The 22,665-nt window shown below is 38.9% G+C and overlaps 2 protein-coding genes across 2 annotated transcripts in view; one reads left to right on the plus strand and one right to left on the minus strand.

The window, feature by feature from the left end:
* Nucleotides 1-4,630: 4,630 nt before the first annotated feature.
* On the minus strand, nucleotides 4,631-17,985 carry CEP55 (centrosomal protein 55; the record flags this gene model as incomplete). The annotated part of the gene is made up of 8 exons (XM_080347996.1): nucleotides 4,631-4,837; nucleotides 6,447-6,572; nucleotides 7,445-7,516; nucleotides 9,428-9,735; nucleotides 11,776-11,917; nucleotides 12,729-12,794; nucleotides 15,934-16,218; nucleotides 17,803-17,985. 8 exons carry the CDS (start codon nucleotides 17,983-17,985, stop codon nucleotides 4,631-4,633), a joined length of 1,389 nt encoding a protein of 462 aa, XP_080204122.1.
* A 2,157-nt stretch (nucleotides 17,986-20,142) lies between these two features.
* MYOF (myoferlin) overlaps nucleotides 20,143-22,665 on the plus strand; it is a gene marked incomplete at both ends in the record, with an annotated part of 69,844 nt that continues 67,321 nt past the window's right edge. The window contains one exon of the mRNA XM_080348236.1: nucleotides 20,143-20,230. Coding sequence (XP_080204362.1) covers nucleotides 20,143-20,230 — 88 coding nt within the window. The remainder of the gene's footprint in view (nucleotides 20,231-22,665) is intronic.

Below are 22,665 nucleotides of genomic sequence, written 5' to 3' on the forward strand. Positions count from 1 at the left end.
CATGGTCTTTTCTAGACTGCACAACCCTGATTCTTTCATAAATTTGATCAGAACTCTGAAGGACATCTGCTACATTCACATTGGTCTAAAATGTTCCTGAAGTCCAGTACTCAAAACTGGATACAGTATTCCAGCTAAAAGTCTCATCTGCAGTGACTAGAAATGAAAGCTTACATGCAAAACATGTGAAGAGTCTGTTTATTCATCATGTTGTAAAACTCTTGCAAAATCATGCAGGTGGGGTATTGCATCATGTTCAAGTTTCTGTTTACAGTAATTCTGAGAAACTTTCTGGAGGAGCTAATATACTGTCATACTATTTATTTTGGGTTTTGGTAGTTAATATAATAATTCATCCTATTTATTTCAGAACATTGGTGTTGATAAATTGAAGAGCTCTCAGTTCCTACCCTGGAGTGTCTCAGATTTTATGTAGCGTCTGCATCACCTATGAAAACATAAATAGTTTTGGAATCAGACCACCATGGAATTGTCTAGTACACTACCCTTAGTTAATAATTTCATATTTTAAAGGGGCTTAAGGGGAGGCTAGAAGAGAAATCCATCGAGGTACTAACACATGGGAACCACACCTGGCTCTTAAAGCTTGAGATTGTTAGAAGGTCCCACATGTGTATCCCCAATCCTTAGACTATGTCCTAGACATCCACCTTAGGCTGCTTGTCAGAGACACTATATGTGGGTCAGAACAAAGATCAATTTTTTGCTGCACTTATAGTCTTAGGGCTGTAAATTATTGATACTTAATTATGTAATGCAGCTTTTCAGCCGGTTATGCCACCCACTGTATAGACTAGAGGAAATAAGTGTATTTCCCTATGTTGTTATGAAACTGGCATTTGAAACAAAAAGTTTGGTCTGAAATTATATGGCTTCTCTTCTTCTTTGTTAGGCACCACGACTTTATTTCCTTCTCTGCCTTTTAAAATTCCACCTACACTGCAGAATTCTCCAACACAATCACTCACTGTGCAGCAGGTGACTTCAGAGAGGTCCTGCCCTTCCCTGGTATTGCTTTGGATGTCTGCCTTGAAAATAACCCAAACAGACCCTCGTGCTGACAATATGACCGTATTTTTAACTCCAGTAGCCTTTCAGTGGGACGGTCCGTTCCTGCAGGGAGTACTACTTGGCTACATGGTTCTGTCATTTTTTTCCAATTTAGAGAAAGGAAAAGATTTAGAAATGGTGCAAGTAGTATTCAGAATTGTATACTCCCACTGTATGTAATGTAATATGTATTACTACATAAACTGTATCTTTGTATGACAGAGATAATTGCTTTTCATTTTTAAGGTGAAACTTGTGACAACTGTTACTGTTATCTTAATAGACAGGTTGACTGCCAGATGAAAATGGAAAGGCCTAGAGCTTCTCTACTGCTACTTTTTTATCACTTGTGAACTCCCACCTCCTTCTGCTTTGTCACGGAACGATCACAAGAGCAATATTCCCCCTAGTTTTCTTAAAGACACTGCACCATTGACATTAGCGTTCATTGCCAGGTGAACAGTGACATCACCTTGTCTCTAAATATTTGCCTGTTCGGGTTGATTCTTTTACAGCATAACCACACTATGCCTCTCTGCCACTTTTTATCTGCATAGTTAAATGTAAGTGGTTTATTACGTAGTTTGCCTAAATGTCTATAGTATAGTAATTGGCACACAGCAAGTAACTGTATGAAAGATGGTTATCAAAACCATAATGAAAGATGGTTATCTAAGCTGCACAAGCAAGTAAAGTATTAGCATTTGATCCATTTGATATAAGAAACATAACAGAGCCATCTTTTAATTTTTATTTCACAAGCAGCTCTCCTTATGCAAAAAATGTCCGTTATGCACAGTTTAGCTGTCTTTTCAACCACATTGCATCAAAACCATTTAATTCACTTACAGTTTATGAAGAGCACTATGAAAGCCAGGATTTATAAATATGCTGGTATTGGTGAACCCTTGTATTAATCCAGAAGCTTCTGTAGACCAACATCTTCAAATGATGCAGACTTTACAGAATGTCTGCTGGGTTGTGGTTTTTGTTTGTTTGTTTGTTTGTTTTTCAATTACTTGAAATACACATTACTTTAAATTTCAGTAGGTTTTTTCCTGGGTTAACTGCTTTAAATAACAGCATTTAAAAAAAAAAAATACTTCCTGCCTCACAAAGAATAAGCTTACAGCTAAATCTTAGCATTAAGATGAGCTCATTAGGCATAAACTACTCTTTCTTACGTATAGTTACACACAGAGGAGTAACAGACCTTTTTCTTGTTCATTTACTTTTAGGAGGAAAAAATAATTTTCAGTTAGCTTAGCTTCTAAAGAGTGAAAAAAAAATGAATGATATAGTCTGCAAGCTTTATGGAGTTGGAGTTTTATAGTTGGTTTTAGTTACATGCAAGTTATGACAATAATATTTGTGGTTCTGCCTTCAGGATAGGTCTTTTGTTGCACTAGAATGTTATTTGGGTATTTTTAAACATATATACCACAACATCAGTGTTGTAGTTATCAGTAACTTTTTTTGTGCTTAGGTGTAATATTCAGCAAACAGGACTAAATGCACTGTTAAAGGTCAGAAGAGGTGCTGGAACAAACAAAACTTTTTAAAGGTTATCACATTATTAAGAGTGTCCCTCTACAGTACCAGCTTCTAATGAGAAAGTGGTTTATGCTAATTTAAGAAAGCCTTAAAACTACTGAAGAGAAGACTGCTGACCTCTAGTAGGAAAACTTATTTCATCTATAATACATAAAAGATCAGAATTTCCTTTTGCAGAAACTATGCCAAGTATGCAACTGGGGATAGAATACTAGCTGATTAACATGTTGTTAAAAGACAACCAACTTAAATTTCCAAAAGTAGTTTAATTAGAGATTAAAATTATTAGGCTGCAATGAAAAGCATAGTTATTATCCTGAATTTAAAAGGTGCTTAAAAAGACATGAAGTTAAGGCAATTTCCATCACAGCAAAACCTTGATATTCTAAAGCACAATTTCTGTTTTACTTCTTCTAGTTCATCTTTGGTCAAAAAACCTGTTGCTACAAACAAGCAAATTGCCACACACAAAAATTAGCCTGAGACCTTGTCAGTGAAACTGAAAAATTGATAGATAGTGGTCAATACAATACATTTGGCAAAGATATTTCAGATATAAAGACAATAGCTTTTAACATTTTTTGTCTCACAAACACTGGATTTAAATCAATAACAATATCACTTGGTATTATAAAAGTTATTGAAATCAACTTGGAAAACACCCTCATATTTAAGAATAACATTTAACCATCAGAAATTATGAGATAAATGCATGCAGTTTTACAGCAAAGCATGATATTAGTTAGCTATCAGAATCAGTATACCAGAGAAAGATAGACCTTGGGTATTTCACTGTCCTCAGCAAATTATAAATTTGCTTCTTTTACAAGTTTATCTTAACTAGTGTATCTTTGTAAAATGTCCTCACTTTAGTAACTTTTGTAGAAGAAACTGCTGGTTGGACTTCACTGCAGGTGCAAGGAACAAAACGCTAGCAACAGATTCGAGGTTACAGCAGGCACTGGAGGAAAAATAGCGCTGTGATTACAAATCCATAAGGCATTTTTTTGCCAGTTTCTAATTTGTTGCAAGACTTTATTGCTAACTTCTTTTCTGTAAATACTGAAATACTGTGACACTTCAAATCCACTAGAGCAATTTATTAAAAACTGCACTTTTAAGCTGGGCCATTTGTCAAATGTAACATTGAATAACTGACATTTCTCAACCTAAAGCCCTAAAATACACAAGTGCAAGCAAGTTTTCTTCGGCATAATTCTATATGAAAACTTGAAAATGGTCTCTGACATTGTCTGCAATGCAAGCTTTTTTCAGTACCAAGAAAGTTTGTATTTGCTAGGAAATTTGTGTTCTAAATGACGTTTTTCTGAGAAGACCTTAAACCTTGGTCAGCATTTTTATATGAGCTCCAAGTCACCCCTGACTGTGGTTCAGGAAAACAAGCGACTTATGATTTATATTTTCAACATGTACCTAAACCAACAAAGACCTTTTAATATGAGCCTCCTGAGTTTTAATGTATCAAGATGGTGATACATTAAACATGTATGTGATACATACATATATATATATTCTATACACACACTATACATATACATACATCATGTATATATAAATATATATAGTACACCAACTAGGGCCAAAAATCTTTTGCAGCTATTACTGTCAGTTAAGGTACAAGCACAATCATCAGGATTCACCGAACAGAAACTGGGTATGCCAAACGTTAAAATAAAGTCTGACACAATAGGTGTGCTTTCACTGTTCTCATTTTTAATAGTGCAAAAAAGTCAGTAGTTTGCTATTTTAAGATATTCCTAGTTCTAAAAATCTTTCCATTTGCAAACAAACCTGTTTCTTGCAAAAACGTCAGGTAAAATATTTGAGGCTAAATAGATTACTGTAACATTTTTGTGGAACTGAATTACAAAACTACCAGTCCTTCATACAACCTTAAGAAACAAGCTTTAAAAAGATCTTTTACCTTTGTAGAGGAGCATATTGGCAATGTGTATAAAGCAAATATAGTAAGTCCATTTGGAACTCAGGCTGTACAATAGTCAATGTGTGCTACTAATTTTCTGTGCTGGCTTGTTGGATACTGCACTTGACATTTGGGACACTCGAGAAAACTTTCATCAAGAAGGCTTGAATGTTTCAGGGGAGGACTTCTGTCATATGTGGTCAGCTTCTCTTCAAACATAGCTTGCAAATCTTCTTGTGATTCGATACATCCAGATACCTGGAGTTTCTGGAAAAGGAAAAGCTTTAGTGTAAGACTGGGGCATGTATGCACTGATCAAATACTGCAGGAAAAAACTTTCAAGGTTTGATGGCTCACAAGCTTTGTGTGTGTTATAGCCCTAAGGACAGAGTGTTAAAGATGGCTAAGTGCAGTTGTGCTATTCATCTCAATAACAAAGGGCCTGTTGTACAATTCTAGTATCACATTTAAAGTAGATTGCAGGTAGCTTTTTGGCAGACTACTTAGGACAGGTTTCCCACAGTGTGGGACAGGGAATCCTGCCCCAGCTGTCCTCCTAGCCATTCACTTTTTTCCTTAAGAAATGATGCCTCAGTCCTCTCTACGTGGGATGCTGCCTAGTTACCTTCCCACATGCCCTGCCATAATTTTCTCTCCTGATCCCATGCATGAAGATTCTGTGTGTGAAGGCTGTCCCTAACTGTAAAAGGCATCCAGTTGTCTATTTGACAGCTACTCCTCCAGCTTCTTAGCACAGAGAAACTCAAAGCTGTAACTTCCCTGCTCTGCCCCAATTTCTGCTCTACTCCCAGGAAACAGGAGGTTTTTCTAGTGGCCTCCCCTGGCAGCAGCACCAACTGCAATCCTAGCAAGCAAGGCTCTCCCAGGGGCAACACATGAACAAAGAACATCAGCATCTCAGAATTCATTCCATTCTCTTCATCATTTGAGAAAATACTTCCAAGTTGCATATAACTAAGAGGGAGAGCAGTCTGGCAGAGTCACGGAAGAGTTCCTGTCATCTGTAACTTGTTAGGAGCTTTTGCATTTCTCTGTAAAAGAAACACAGCAGCCACAGACCTGATCTAATGAAAGACACAAGTATCCAATTTCTGTTTTGAATCTCATTTAAGTCAGTCCAAAAATGCAGTTTTGACAATCTCATTCAGCTGTCACCTAATCTTACAAGATACCTTATTGCAGAGTTCAGAAGCACCAACAGTCAAAATGCATAGATACAATAGAGCAAGACAGATGATGAATGGCTTGCTTAATACTTACTGGAGGAATTTGTAGGGAAGGATTAAGTCAAGGGCTCAAATCTAAGTGGCTTTCATTTGGGCTTACAAAATAAGCAGCAAATAAACTGTGGCCCTCACAATACAACAAATGTCCTTTTTCATTGTGGTAGGGAGCGTAACTTTTTGAAACTGAAAAGCCCAGGTTTAATGACCCATCCATCCTGTATCAGATGGAGGAGGAATTCAACTTCTATATTTAAGGACTGCATCCTGTTCACTAGCAGCAAGTCTGAGCAGGAGCATCTTGCAGCTTTGCCATTGTGCAACAGATGAAACTAGATACACATTGTGGTACAAAATACAGTTATGTTCACCGCTCAGGAACCTGATTATTCTAGATCTCCTTCTGCAGTACTAGTTCTCCATGCATGCTGTACAGAAAAATGATGCCTAGCTAGTTGACGTAAGGTTCTGCACCTTGGGGCCACATACTTAAAAGATGTAAGTGCCTACAGTGACTATCTGATGACAGTAACAGAAGACTCACTATGCTTGAAATAAGATCTCAAAGTGATGAGATGTACATTGATGCAAAATCTTGGACTAAATTTACCTGCCAGTTATTCAGTACATACCAGAGGTTCCAGATGGCTTATTTGCTCCCTGGCCTTGCGCAGCTCCTTAAGGACTTTGTTTAACTGACGTTGCAAGTTCTGGCGATCAAGCTTTTCATTCTCAAAGTCTGTGGTGCGTATTTGGATCTGGCAACCCCCCAACGTGAAAATTAAAGAATTAAAGTGAGAATTATTAAGAAATTACGAGAGTGAAAGGGAGAGGGAGGGAGGGAGAGAGAGAGGTGTTTCGCCTCTATATATTTGAAGAAAGTTTTACTCTGCTATCATATGTTACAATAGGATTAAAAACAACAATAACAACAATCATCACTTGTCACTTTCATTACAGTGAAATTCATATATGCCTAATTATGAAATTCTTCAAAATTCTTCCCCATTACTAAAGGTAGAGTTTAAAATTATTTTGGTTGGAGGGTGTTTCAAGCTGTCCTGCAATCTTCAACTAAGTATTGTGTAGAAAAGCATTTAGTGCAAGTTCTCATCAAAAAAGCCCGTTTCCTCTCCAGGATCTTTCTTGTAGCCAGACAATTTGGACAGAAAGGATGGGTAACAGTGTACACACAAGCTTAGCAAAAAATGTATCTTTTTTTTCCAATAATATCCATTAGATCTGTAAGAATGTAATTAGAAAAAATAAAGAAGATGGAAAAGAGGGCAATGCAATACTTTATATAACTTCATCAAGAGTATATTACAAAACTTCAAGGAGCTGATTTGTTTTAGGATGCTTCCCATACCTAGTCTGAGGCTACACAGTTGAATAAGTGATTGTGAAGAAAATAACATCAGGTTTGATCACACCTTATCTGTAAAAGGTTACAGATTTTCCTCAACAGATGTGGCAAAATTTTTAGAATCATTAAGAAATTACTCACAGTTGAATATTCACATCTCATTACTTGATTCAATATACTACTCATTCTTAAACTTGAAAAGTCTAGAAAGCCTTTATGCATAATACAGATTAAGCAGCAGTGTTTTAGAATATAATTTGGTACCTGTTGTTCCAACAAAGCTATCCTACTGTGTTCCTCCTGCTGTTTGAGTAATGATTTACTAAGAAGTTGCACCTGCAAGGCAGAAAAGCATTTAGAAAGAACTTCCATATGCAACAGTTAATAAGCTTAAATAATGAATCTAACAAGGGACAGAAGTAAACCTTTGTATTTCAGCACCAACAGAAAGATGAACGCCTGTTACACAACAGCCAAACCCAGTTGAAATATACCTAATTCTTTGGGAGGAAACCCCAGGGAAACATTATCACCGTTTTGAGTAGGGGGAATGCAGGATGATGTTATAGTTTAAAAACAAAACAAAAAAAAACCCCACACAAAACAAACACCAACAAACCAACAAAAACCACACACAAAAACCTCCCTGAACTTTCCTAGGCTTGGATGCAGACAAAAATATACACACAAAATCTATGTTTGCACTAACATGCCATGACATTAAGAAACAAGCAATGCAACTTTTTTTTTTAATGTAAGAAGTTTAAGGCTCTAAGTATTATAGTATAATGGATTAAGAAAATGTTAACAAAAAAAAAAATCCTCCATTATCAGTATGTAGCAATTTTTGTAGTGAATGATGATGTTCTGATGGAAAACAAAGAAAAAACAAAACAAAACAACCACCGAACAAAAAACTCAACACCTTTTAATCATTATTGACCAGTGAGAACCAGCCTGTGGTTAGAGCTAAACTGTTCTGGTTTTAGCCTACTTTGGTGCCTAGTAAGTTTTATTCTCACATTTCAAATTTCAGTTCTGTTTCGCAGAGAACGAACTTCTCCAAGTAGCAAGTCTATCTTATTTGGATGCCCTGAGGACAGTCCTCCGAGGAGGACTTTCCATTTTTTCTTCAGGAGATATGTGGTCGTGATTTTAGAAGCAGCAGCAACAACAGGTTTGTTTGTTAGCATCACTGTGCTGATAGGAATATTCCACGACACCACTGTAACTCTCCATGTAGGGGAAGTTACAAAGTCCTCATGAGGATCCCAAGCAGAAGGAGGTAAGCGCTGAATATTTTTAAATACAGACATATAACATGTGTCTTCCCCCCACTTCTGATCAGCCAAAGTGGTTAAAGTCATTGTGTTCAAAAAAAGAAGGAAGGAAGAATTAAGAACTTCACGTATGAACAGAATTATTTCACTGAAGTCATCACGGTGCTCTTTGGGAGATGGGCAAGCCCTGCAAACCATTAGAATCTGACACAAAACAACAGAACAGATCTGGCAATAGTGTGAACCACACATATTGAACAGCCTGCCCAACAGGCACTTCTTCAGCTTTATAGGGAATTACAGAACTCTTCTCTGTGGTTTCTACCATAGCAGTACTCAAGACAGTGACATCTTCAGTTCCATCCCTTCCCTTGCTTCTCTGGCCATTGCTGTCTGGTACTCAGGTGTGCCTGCACAGTTCTTATCCATGGCATCATACAGAGACCCAAACGCAGGAACTCATCTGAATGGAAGAACAAACACGGCACCCCCAAGGTGCACAGCCACAATGGGTGGCTGGGGACACTTATCCAGGGACACAGCTGCTTACCCAGTAAGTGTGAAACTGCAAACCCACGTGTGTATTTGTAGCAACCAGGTGACAGCAAATGTCAGTGATATTCTATAGTTAGGACCACAGGATAAAATAGTCTGTATGGACTTGAATTTTAACCTTTCCTGTTCTCATTTACTATTAAACTGGAAGATGAACTAAATCAGAATCAATTAAGTATTCTCTCACTTCTCCCTCTTGTGTCCCACAAGACCAGGGCAATACGTGAACAAATATGTTCCTCGTTTAAGCAAGAAAATTTCACAGAAGTTTGGATTTTGATTCAAACCAATATCTTAAAGAAATAATTTAATTTTAAGCATAAGGACAGGAGTCTAGATGTACATTAAAAATTATCAGAGGAAGTAATTGATGATTGCTAATAATCTTAAATCTCCAAATGCATCCACTTACCTGACATACAAGATCTTCAGACTTTTTCTTTTCCTCTCTGAGCTGTCCTTTAATAGTTTCATTTTCTTGTTTTAGTCTCTGCACTTTCTCTCCTTTAATTTCATTTTCTAGAGTCTTCATTTCAGCACTCTGTTGTGACTGCAATAAGGCATTTAAACTCAATATTTCTCGTTGTGTTTCTTCATATTTATTTTTGAATTCGTTCAGTTCAGATCTCAGCTGAGTTATAGTGCGTCTTTCAGCCTCAAGATCACTCTTAGCACTTAGTAACAGCTGGTCATATTTTTGCTTTTCCTCTTGTAGGTGACCTTAATGAGTCAGAAATAATTGAGATAATAATGGGGGAGGGGAAGAAAAAGAAACCACACTTAAAAATCAGAACACCAAATCCTTGATGACATTTTAAGACATGTTGATAGAAATGGACATTCTAGGCTGTTACAGAGCTCAGATTGGCACCAAACTTCAAGCAATACAGCTTTCAATACTTCTAATGCAGCAAAGTCTCCTTCCCTGTATAGTTACTGAAAAACTGCAACTTGGTTTGTGTATTCTGTGCTACAGCCTCTTCTTTCACTATCCCTTACAGCAACAGTAGATCCTTTACCCTGACTACACAAGCTCCATGACCCACACATAGTTCTTGTATGGCCTCATGCATGGGAATCGAGGCCCAAAGACACCGGATTGATGCTCACTTCCAGATTTAGGCTCCTTAGCCAAGGGTCTGGTACACCTCCCTCCCCAGAGATACCCTGGGGACTGGACAGGCTTTACTTCACCCTTTTTGACCAAAGCCAGACCACCTTCTTCAAATTATACACCATCATTTACTTCTAAATTGCAAATAAAAGGAACTTAGGATAGTATTTTTGATAAGAAATGTCTGCTTTTTGGCTAGTGACTGTTACTTAAACCAGAGTTTGAGAAATTTCTGCTTGTCAACCCAAGAAAAGTTTAATAAGTAGGAAAATAAAAGTAGGCAGTGTATAGAAATTCAGTAGTAATACAAAATATATCTGAAAGCACAACAAGGAATGCAGAATTTCCCAGGCTTTGCTGATTTTGGGCACTGTAAGTTTCTTGACTTTGATACATGTCCTATTGAAAGGTCCCCTGTTCTTCAAAGTGTAATTTACTAGGGAAAGTTTCTTGACTGTTCTCCCTCAACTATGAGCTAAGCCTTACCTTCTGGTTAGCAGTACTCCTTTATAGGGTGGCAAGATCTTCAGAGCAATAACAAAGATTTTCCTTGGAAAAAGTTGTCATATCTACTTGTACCCTGTACAGATTGGTTCTGAGAAACTTGGGTCTCTGCCAGCATGTAGCTGCTTGAAGAGGGGAACTTTCTTATACCCTTACTCCTAGTCTCCTGATGACAAAGCTTTAGTGGCAGTAACTCTGAGTTACATTTCCTGGTGAGCTACCTTAGTCTGCCTCCCTCTAAAATGCTTTTCATAGATTTCTAAGCAGCAGCAAAACAAGATTATGATATTTTACTGTTTTCCATAAAGATTGAAGCAGTAATACAGAAACCAAACCACTGCACATGAATTACTAACTGGTACACATCAGTGGGCATACGCTTAACTCCAGATGATGCTAGTTTTATTTAGTGAATTTACCTTGCAGGTCAGTTGCAGCATATATGAAGTTAATAATTTGATACTAAGAATAGCAAGTCAGCTCCTTCTGGTTCCTCTGTTCAACACAGTTTTAATTTTATTCCACATGCTGGTCAAGCACAAGTCAGTCTAAATGCAGAGGACTGAAAGCATGCCCATTATTTGCCCATTATTGAGGAACTACATAGCACAGAAGTGAGCTAGAGGTGGCCAGATCCATATTGTGAAACACTTTTTTTGGATAGGTGCCATAACCTACCACAGGTTTTCATGGCCTGTAAGAACTGTTCAGGTGAGTAAAGAATGTGGCAGTCTTGAGTCATTTTTATAATATTTAAAAAAAAATATGATACCTCAGATCACGCCTAGCTAATAAATCCCTAATGCTTCCATTATACAGGTTGAATGTGTACTTTGAAGGATGGGAGACACATGTGTTTTCCTCAATGCTTTCTGCAAACAGAGAGGGTGGTAATAGAGTGTTAAGGCTGTTAATAAACAGCTTTGAAGTAGATAAGAATATTAAATACTGTCAGTCAAGTAATGTAGCTGGATAACAGGAAGCAAAGAGATTTTATTTAACTAAGTTTTACCATTAAGAAACCAGAATGCTGGGAAGTCAGTCTTGATTTTGTTTAATTGTGCTATAATTTGTTTTCAGAAAACTTATTCTATAGACAATTCTAGTTTGGGTCACTTGTGGGGAAAAAATAATGTTGATACCTTCTGAACTGAATTCTTTCGATTCTTGTTGGCTAACTGTTTCTGACTTCTGTTCAAGTTCAAAGATCCTTCCAAGCAGCCCCCTGACGTATGCTTCACGTTGCTGGTCATACAATAGCCACTGTTGGTTTTTCTCAAGAGCCTTCAGGAAAAGGAACAAAGAACAACAAAAAAGCCTTAGGTAATTTAATATATTTTAAAAGTGTTAGTCATCTTAAAATGTTAAAAGTTATATATAATACAGTTTAAAGATAAGCTAGTTAGTTCTGCTGCAAATTGTAGTAACCTTCTCTGTACAATAAACATCTTCATTTGGAAAGAGAAGTCAGGTTGTTGAGCATAAGTTAAAATTGGAGCAATATTAAACACAGACTGGCTGATTTCTTGGAATGGGAAAATGACTTAAAAACAAAGGCTTTCACGAGTCATGCCCAGAGTATGAAGAATTAACCTTTCAGTCTCAAATATAAAATTAAATATAAAATAAAATTTTGAAAATTGAATAAACTAAAACTGTATCATTGCAACGTAAAGCTTGTAAGAACAAGGAAATGGATTATACATCCAATTGGATCATAGAATTAAGTTGGGAAGGGACCTCGAGAGGTTTCTAATCCAACTTCATGCTATCCCAGGCAGTGTCAGCACTGAGATCAGACCAAGTTACCTGGGGCTGCTGTTTTGTCAGCAACCACTTTCTTCTGATGTTTCAAGCAAGGTTTTTTATTAAGAAAAAAAAAAAAAGGAAATATTGTTGCAGATTTTTTTTTGCAAGAATTCAAAAAATTTTAATTATTGTCTTGTCATAAAGTCATTTTAGATATTAGATTTTAGAGGGAAACATACCCTCTGAGGTCCCGTACTACTCAAAAATATATATATGGTGATAATTTACATTCTTATGCATCTCAATACAGATGATTTATACCTGCAATGTTGTACATGAAACTTACATCTTTCAGTTGTTTTTCAACTTCATAAAGATTAGTCAGTGATCCAGAGCTGTTTGTTACCGCATCCTGCAGACAAAGAATGTGTTAGTGTTCTTTAAAATAGATGGCTGAAACAATAAAGCTAGTCCTGTGTAAGTATTAATCTCACCTAAATAGCATAAGAATATTTTTAAAAAGGAAAACAGATTCATACATGTGCCTTTTGTGTTTAAAAATCTTTATAGTTGGTTTTTTTGTTTTGTTTGTTTGTTTTTTTTAAAAAAAGGATCTAAGTTGTATAGAAAATTATTTCAAAGATTTAAAATAAAATCTCCTGGAAGATCCAGGACAAAGGTGTACATTTAATTTCTTTTATAACTCTGCAACTCATTGTTACATTAAAACATTTCTGAAGAAGAATGCATTATGTCTTCTGCTGAACTGCTATCTTGGAAGACCTGGAGGGTACAGGAGAGTTTCTGAAAAATGAAGATATTAATGATATTGTTTAAACACACACAAAAAGACATTTGTTCAATTTTGTATCCTCATATGTTTGACAATATTAGACCTGTTAGAGTTGTTGAAGAAAGACAGAGACCTTGACAACTTCATTGGGATAACAGAATGGTTATAAACATCTGGGAAACTGTGCAAGCCTGCCTGGAACCATAAGAACATACTGACTTTCTCTGAGACGTGATCCACAGTAGGGTGCTTAAAGCATGACTCAGTTCTCTAGACCTATCTAAAACTAAACAGCAGTTAAACAGTTGTACTTCTTTCAGAATGTGACATGTTTATTCACTGCATGACAGAAAGCTTTTTGAAATTGAGTACATATATGTCCTGGTTTCAGCTGAGACAGAATTGTGCTGTGTTTTGGATTTAAGATGAGAACAATGTTGATAACACACTGATGTTTTAGTTGTTGCTGAGCGGTGCTTACACTAAGCAAGGACTTTTCAGCTTCTCATACTGCCCTACCAAGGAGGAGGCTGACGGTCCACAAGAAGCTGGGAGGGGGCACAGCCAGGACAGCTGATCCCAACTGGCCAAAGAGCTATTCCATACCATATGACATCATGCTGGACAAAAAACTGGGGGAATTGGCCCCAGGAGTGTCAGCTGCTGCTCAGGGACTGGCACGTCATGGGTCAGCAGGTGGTGAGCAGTCACACTGCAGATCACGAGTTTCATACATTATGTTAGCAGTATTATTGTTTCCCCTTCCTCTTCTGTCCAATTAAACTGTCTTTATCTGAAACCCCGAGTTTTACTTTTTTGCAATTCTCTTCCCCATCCCACTGGGAGGGAAGTAAGTGAATGGCTGTGTGCTGCTTAGTTGCCTGCTCGGTTAAACCACAACAGGGAACTTTAAGGAAATAAAAAGGTAGATTACTAACCAAACCCAAGCTACATTTTTCAAAAGTTTTCCTGTGTTTTTTGGAACATGATTTAGAAACAGCTTTATAGCTGAAAAAAAATATAGGAGATCTTTGAGTGCAATCATTAAACTTTAGTTCTTCCTAACAAAAATAGGATTTAGAGACAGTACAACTGCTCATATTCCTATTTCTATAAACATTAGAATTCTGTCTCAGTGAAAACTTTCTCAAAACAGTCATACAACTGTTGTTTCTGTTTCAGAGTATACCTGCTGCTCATACGACACCTAGCAGTTTCAAGGAGCATTGCTAGGCTTGTTTTCAAGTTTTCACAGAATCACAGAATCGACTGGGTTGGAAAAGACCTCAGAGATCATCGAGTCCAACCCTTGGTCCAACTCTAGTCTGTTTACTAGATCATGGCACTAAGTGCCATATCCAACCTCACTTTAAAAACCTCCAGGGACGGCGAGTCCACCACCTCCCTGGGCAGGCCGTTCCAATGCCTGACCACTCTCTCTGTAAAGAATTTCTTCCTAATATCCAGTCTAAATTTCCTCTGGCAGAGTTTAAGCCCATGCCCCCTTGTCCTATTGCTGACTGCCTGGGAGAAGAGACCAATCCCCACCTGGCTATAACTTCCCTTCAGATAGTTATAGAGAGTGATGAGGTCACCTCTGAGCCTCCTCTTCTCCAGACTAAACAACCCCAGCTCCCTCAGCCTCTCCTCATAGGTCTTGCGCTCAAGTCCCTTCACCAGTCTTGTTGCTCTTCTCTGGACCCGCTCCAGCACTTCAATGTCTTTCCTGGACATCCAGTCAAAACATCAGCCAAATTTTGTCATCCTCCATTGATAAATCAGTAAAACATTTAAAAGAAAGTATTTTGGTAGTTCATTGACAAAGTTCTTGTAGAAATCTGTTGAATTAAGATACATTTTAAGTTCTCTAACAAAGTTCAAAGTCTCTTGAAACTGAAAATAAACACATTTCATTTAAAGTGATATTTTCCAAGATATGCATTATTATAAGTGATACTTATACGTATTATCATTAAAAATTAGTAGATTAAGTTATTTTGCTAATGATTTGGCTAAAGCTGAATTTCTAGAAATTACTCAACTTCCTTGTAGCACATGTGGAACCAGCACCATCTACAGGTGAAGAGCTGGAAAAGGCTTAAAGATGCCTCTTTCAGGCACCAACTTCCCTGGGCCTCTTCTTGAGATGCTACTGCATTTTCCACGGAACATAAGAACAGTCAGGGGTGGAAAAACAACTGCAGAAATCTCAATGCACTTACAAAAGCTGCCACGTACATGGCACCAAACCTATTAACTATTTTAAATGAGAGGAGTAACTCGGTCTCCTCCAATCTTGACATCACCAATGAGCTCGTGACTGAAGCTGCATTAGGTGAAGAGCTTGGTTTGTCTTTGTTAGTGCCCTAGGTTTCTTACTGCTGCCTTCTCAGTCTATTTAGTCACTGAGCATACAAACTGAGAAGGGTATAATATCTGCATAAGCAACAGTGGACCATTACACATAGTATCACATCATATCGCCTACGTCTCAGATTGCAAAAGGGACCTTGCAGTATGGCCTTAGAGAATCCCCTCCCCAGCTGCATTGCCTGAAGTTGTGCTCCCTGACTGTTCTTTATTTAGACAGCAACTCTACCATACCTTCATACAAGAATATTTCAGCATGCAATGCAACTTGTAGTAAGTTTAAAAATCCATCCTTTTTTTTTTTTTTGTTATAACAGATATCAGTGCTAAGTGGGTATAAACAGGTTAGACTTGGAATATGCCATTACAGTGTTTCTTCAGCACTTACCTGGGATGCTTGAGTAGTACTGCCTCTGTTTTCAAGCTCAGAACATTTTGCAGTTACAGCAGACAGATTACATTTTAACCGGTTCATTTCTTCCGATAGGGAATGAAGTAACTGTTCTCTCCTTTCTGCTTCCTTTTTCTTTTCCTCTAGTTGACTTTGTAACAAGGAGACTTCACTATTCTTGTTTTTAGATTTAAGCTTGTCTTTCAGGTTTTGGATTTCTTTGTCCTTCTCTCCAAGAAGATGTTTGTGTTTTTCTTTTTCTTTTTCAAGGGAAAGTATTTTCTAAATGAAATAGATTAAAAGTGATAACACAAATGAATAAGTACCAGTCTATGCAATAAATGCATCAGCAAGTTTACGAGTTTGACAAGATACTCACTTTGAAAGGTTCTCTTTTAGCCTTTAATTAGCTGAGAATATTACTTTTTACTCAAAACAGACAATACTACAATGATCATCTGAAATATTTCAAGTGATAGTAAAAACAGTCTGAAGTAGATGAAACAAGTTAAGAATGCAAAGAATTAAGTTTCACAGACTTGGTAGGTACTCAGTTTTGTACATGAACACAGATCACTACAACAGATGAACCTTAAAACACAAGCAGTACCAGAACTCTTGGACACTTCCAGTGAAGGGGTTGACGATACATTTACTAGTATTGGTTCACATATTTAGTAGCTTTTGAGAAGCAGCAGAGCCTTCTTGCAAACTAAATGACAATAACTGAAGTCCCAAAATAGTTATAATCAAGCGTTCAGGAGAAGGATCTTGTTTTCCAAATTATCCAGCCTTTTAGTTTTAGATATTTTCAACAGGCACTCTCTTTTCAGTAAGCCTCCAGCACAGGTAACTCTTACATAGCATTAGTACTGCATTTCAGTTAATAGAAGCTTATGTAGAGCCCTGCTGTATGATAACCTTTATTTTCCATTAGAAAGGTTGATGTTGAAATCCTACATGCTGATATAAAGTCATTAGAAGATGACAGAGAAACTGAAAGAAATAGAATTTTAGAGAGCCTCACATAAGGAGTGGTTGAAGACCACACAGTGCTCACTAGAATTAAAATACTGACAGCAAATAGTGCCTCGTATATCTAGGCATGCCTGTGGTTTTCCACTCGTAAACTAGGAACCCAGCATGAAGTTATCAACACTGAGCAAGCACCAAACTCCACCAGACACAGCAAGCGCACTAAGGAATTTAGCAAAAGTGGTACATGAGCTGTCTAGCCATAGCTGGCACTTTGATTAGCACTTCTCAACTGCTGTTGTAGCACAGACACATCAAAAACCTCATTGTCAACAGAAGTGGCCCAGAAATGTTAGTGTGCCAGCTCTCCATTAGTTGTAGCCTCTGAGAGAGTCCATTTGAAGGTTCACAGTCCTTCTGGGCAGCCTGACAGTATTAGACTTGGTCACATACTGAGTCTTGAACTTCCTCCTCTGCAACCACAGGTTTACCCTGAATGGACTACAAGGTGTGGAAACTGCAGCGCCTGTTTCTGCTCTTCGGTTGTAATGAAAAAATAATGTGGTGAAATGATGACAGTGGAAGCTTGAGAATCTAGTTCAAGCAACTGCCAGAACTCTTTGGCATGTTCTTAGACAAGTGTTTGCAAACACAATGTTCTTTGCAGGAAATGCTCGAGATAATTCTCTGGCGCTGTTTGAAACAGTTGGACACGTGAGGACAGATATTAGTGGGCTAATTAGCACGTCTGACCTCGTGTCAAACTGAAACAGCAGTGACATCAAAGTAAATTAAGTTCCAAGAGAACAGACTGGCGCCTCCGTTACAAAGCCCGGCAGACTCGGGTGCCGCTGGCCGCGCCCGGCCAGGGTGTCCCGGACGCGCTCTCACCTCCAGCAGCCGCTTCCTCTCCGGGTCGGGCATCCCGCTTGTCCCTGGCGCGTTTTCCTCCGCTGATCTTCTCAGGGACGAGTTCTCCTGCTTGTACTTCCCGGGATCACTCTCAGCTCTGCAGCTCCCCGACTTTAAGCCCCACTTGCCAGTAATTATATCTTTGGCCGTCTTGGAGTTCATCTTCAAGCACCTACAAAAAGCAGCCGCAGCGTCACGGAACAGCGATCCCGCCCGGCAGCACCGGGCCGCGGGGAGCGCCGGGGGCTGCGGGGAGCGCCGGGGGCCGCGCGGGGAGCGCCGGGGGCCGCGCGGGGAGCGCCGGGGGCCGCGCGGGGAGCGCCGGGGGCCGCGGCGCGGACAGACGGACCCGCGCAGCGGCTGCTCCGGCCGGCACAGCCCCGCTTCCGGGAGTTTGAATCCCGCGGCTCCGGCATCGTCACTTCCGCCCGGGCCACCTCACAGTCGGAGCGCGGACTACGGCGTCTCCGATGGATCAGAAAGGGGGGAGGGGTTAAAGAACGCTTCCGCGAGGACGCTGGCTAGAGGGAGTTGGACGAGCAGGTGTGGGCAGGGCTGGAGGGGCGCGAGCTGCCCGGCGCTGGGCGGCCGTTAGCGGCTGTCGGGGCGTGCCGAGTTCTCCGCGTCATGTCTGAGAGGAGGCTCTCCATTGGCTGGCGTGCGCGCCGCGCGCCCTGTCTGGCCAATGTCGTGGAGCCTTTCTTCTCCTCGCCTCGTTTGCCTGCCCAGCGCACGTGCTGGCGCCTGGCCGCTGTGAGGCGAGGGGCCGGGCCCGGGGGCGGCCGGCGCTTCTGGGCGGGCTGCAGGGGCGTTTGCTTCCCCTTTGCGAGACCATCATTAATTTTACCTGTGAGGGGATTTCCATTTCGCCGTTAAAGGGCAGTTGTGGAAGGAGAGCTGGTGGCAGGTGAGTGCTCCCTCATATTGCTTCCCAGCAAGTGGTTCTCCCCACCCTCCATCAGGCTTACTTCACTCGCCGTTGGGGCAGAAGGGGCAGTGGCTGCCAGTCGCCAGTGGCAGGAATCCTGGCCTGTGGCTCTGGCTGTGCACCAGCTGGGGGACTTGTCCAGGCCCGGAGTGGACGAGGGCAGAACAACCTGCCGTGATGCTTCAGCCAAGTCTGGGTCCTCTGGGTGCTGTGTCTTCTGTGTCTTTATCCTCATTCCTTCCTGAACACGTTGTCTTTAAATTACCTTTTCTTCCCTAGAAATCGTCGTCCTTGGCTACCCAAAATCTGATCATTTTAGAAAGGAATCGACGTCCATCTTGGCTTCAAAGGTAATAAGCTAGGATAGTACTCACGTGACCATATAAAAACTAGGCTTTGTCCACATATGACTCACTTTCTCTGTCTTGTTGGCTTCCTCTCTCATCTCTGCTTAAAAACATATTTTGCAGTGTTACTGTGCACCACTTGTTTTTTTACATCTGATCTGCAGCTGAGCTAAAACTGCTGTAAAGCTGAACACAGGGTCGCTGAGAGCGGAGTTCTTTTTACTTACCATGGAAGTTCCTCGTTTCATTCCAGTAGAACCTCCTACATGTATTACGTTAAGTCAAAATATTTGTAGGCCTTCAAACAATACAGAGGGTCTTCGGATATTTTAGGCAAGTGTTTCCTTAATTTGTCTTTATTTTTACTTATGAATGTATATTTTTAAAATTTCTCAAGACATCTACAAAATTCAAGGTGTTAAATGTGGAACCTGTAGTATTTTTTCTGTGTAAAACATAGTTGTTCCAGAGCACAACTGAAGGGGGAGCACTTAAGCTATTTTTGAAAACTGCGTATTCCGTGATTATACCCTGGCACGGAGGAAAGCTAAAAACATAAACAATGAAGTTCTAAAAATTAATAGGCAAGAAATAAAAGCTACTGTGCAATTTAATACCTAGGTATACCAACAGGCAGATGTGATGTATCTGGAGTACTGGAGTTGTGTTTAATGTTCATGTTGCTTATGCTTATTCTTGCCTTGGTTACTTACAAGAGACGTATCATACAGCTTAAGAATAAAAGCAACAAAAGCTATCTGTGCAGTTTTCACACTGTGCCCTTTCTGTTACTGGATTTCACTAGTAAGAGGTCTTTCTTTTTTCTGCAACACAGAACTTGGTGTCAATTTACAGGTACTTTTTTTTTCATAGCCTTCGGTAGCCAGTCCGTCATAGATCCACCCATAGACCTTTACTGTAAACCAGTTATTCCCTGCCTCCTCTTCCTGCTAGCATTTCAGCCCCGAAGTTAAGGAGTTTGAAACTTAAGACTTCCCTTGAATTTCTTTGGTAACATTCAACGTTTAGTCAAGACTGGAAACAATGCTTCGGGTGATTGTGGAATCTGCTACCAATATCCCTAAAACCAAGTTTGGGAAACCAGATCCTATTGTTTCTGTTATTTTTAAAGGTAAGGAAAACTGTCAGAAATGTACTCAGGGAGGAGGTTTTTCTGAAGGATAGTGCTCTATGTAAGTATTTTAAAAGCTGAGGAAACGTGTTACATCTGATGTAACTTTAGTGAAGCCTTTTTAATTAGAGACTGGAGTTACCTGAATGAAGTTTAAACTGGGTGGAGTGCAATGGTCTTTTCTGGCCAGCAGTGCTTCTGTTTCAGGATCCATGTTTTACAAGCTTTTGCAAAGCCTTAACCCTTGGCTTTAAAAACTCAAATGTAATGGCATAGATAAATCTACTTCTAGTTCTGGTACCTTGTTGTGTTCCACCTGAAAAAATCATTGCCCTTTCTTGACTGCTTTGCACAGCCACAGCTCACTGTTACACCAATTTTTATGGTAACTGGTTTAGTATTATCAGCATGTTGAAATACAGTAGTACCATTACTGAAGGTGTTTGGTTTGTGTTTGGGGTTTTTTTGTTTGTGTGTTTGTGGTTTGGGTGTTTGTTTTTGGTTTTGTTTTTTTGTTTATTTTTTAATGAATTATACTTTAAAATGCCTGTTAAGTTTATTTAATTTAAAATAAAGATTTAAGAAGGAAACCACATTTTATGCTTTCATTGCTTGTCAGACAGATATGGGAGATGGACAAAACATTTACATGTAAAGCTAATTGTATTTTTTCACTGTTGACACTGTTGCCATCATTTCCTCACTTGGCTAGACTAAAGGAACTTGATTTCAAGTATTGGTTTATCTTTAAAGTGGAAAAATATCCAAGCAATTTTGGATCATGTAATATGCTAAACAGTGACAAATGGTAATCTTAGGTGACTGAGTTTCCTAAGTGTGCATTGAAATGGAAATGGGATTTCTTAAGGTATGCAAAATCATTGCAGGGGTTTGTCACCTTCCGAAGGCAAATCTGAAATCATGACATTTTGCTGGAGGCTGGAAAAGGACAAAGCAGTGCAAGTCCAGTATCTTAACTTCCAAAATAAAAAGTTTTGGGGTACTTTATTTCAGTGTCAGAAAGATGTGATATCATTCTGTTTCTTTCTCTTTTTCAAGGTGTTGTGGGTTTGGGTTTTTTTTTTACCCCCCTGTGTGTTCAGACAAGTGATTGACCCTGGCTCAGCACCTTTTGGAACTTCCTAATTATTAAAATATTATTTTATTTGCCTTGCAAAAAGTGCTGTTACCGGTGTACTTTAATTTCTCTTTTTTGTTCTATTTTTTCTGCTGCTTCTTTTGCATTCATATGGTCTTATCAATTTCTTCTCCTTCTTTTTCTTTCCTGTCACAGTTTCGCTTTGGTGTTACCTCTGTTCCTGCAGTTTCATACTCCAGAGTTGGTTTATGCCTTCATTTCTTTATGCCTTAGGTGTCTGTTGAGATTTCATTGAACAGTGTTTTGTTTGTTAGCTTTTTCAAACTTTAATTTACATAACCTTTGCTGATGTCAGGTTCAGTAATTTTAAGACTTAAATGAAAGCACACAGTATCTCTCAGGATTAGACCTTTACAGCTGTGAAGAAAAAGGCCATGATTCTACAACTATTAATACATAAGTGAGTCTGCAAGCACTTTATATGTTAACACACCTATGTTAGTATAGTCTCATCTATGTATAGAACAGACTTCATCAAATTTGTATAAATGAGCTAGCTATAGACTATAGTCAGTACATTTAATACAGTGACATATATTAGCTACATACTAGAGGAAACAGGCAGCTGTTTCTGTTATGATATCTTAAAAAGAGGGGTTTTGTGCAAGTATTTAATTTTTTTTTTTACACATTTATGTTCAGTCCAGTGGGATGAAACTTTTATTTGCTTTAAGAACAGTTCACTGTTCAAAGAGAACTACACCCTCAGAGTAAATGAGTACTGCTGTCTGAACTGGGTGCTGTTACTGCAGAATTCTGAGTTCATCGTCACTCTGATACAAATTATGAGTCAAATTAATATTAAAAACTGTTGCCATTTGCTCAAGTGGCACTAAGGGGTAATGATTAAACTGGTACAATTCTTTTGGTTTGTAAGAAATATCAAACTGGAGGAAAATGTGTCAGATTCTTGTCTTTGGGTGTAAAAACTGACACAAAAATTGCTTATGTGCAGTCAATACTAGGATGTTTAGTGCTTTGATCATTCCTTTTGACTGCCTCAGTCAGCTTTATGCATTAAAAAATGAAGTGAAATGGCATTCAGTTTGGTTGGGCCAACTTGAATAAAATTTCTTTTTCCGTTTGTGCTTAATCTTAGAGCTTTTCAGCAGGCCTGCAGTAGTTCATATCTATGTTAGTTTATATTTCAGTGTATAAAAGAAAATATTATTAGAGTGTAGTTATTCACTAAGTCTATATTTTCTGCTTTGCAGAGACTTAAATTATCCTAACTTCAATTTCCTGGGTTTTTGAGGTCTGCCTGTTTGATCCTGCA

Source organism: Nesoenas mayeri (assembly GCF_963082525.1).
Source record: "Nesoenas mayeri genome assembly, chromosome: 7".
In the NCBI taxonomy this organism is placed as follows: domain Eukaryota; kingdom Metazoa; phylum Chordata; class Aves; order Columbiformes; family Columbidae; genus Nesoenas; species Nesoenas mayeri.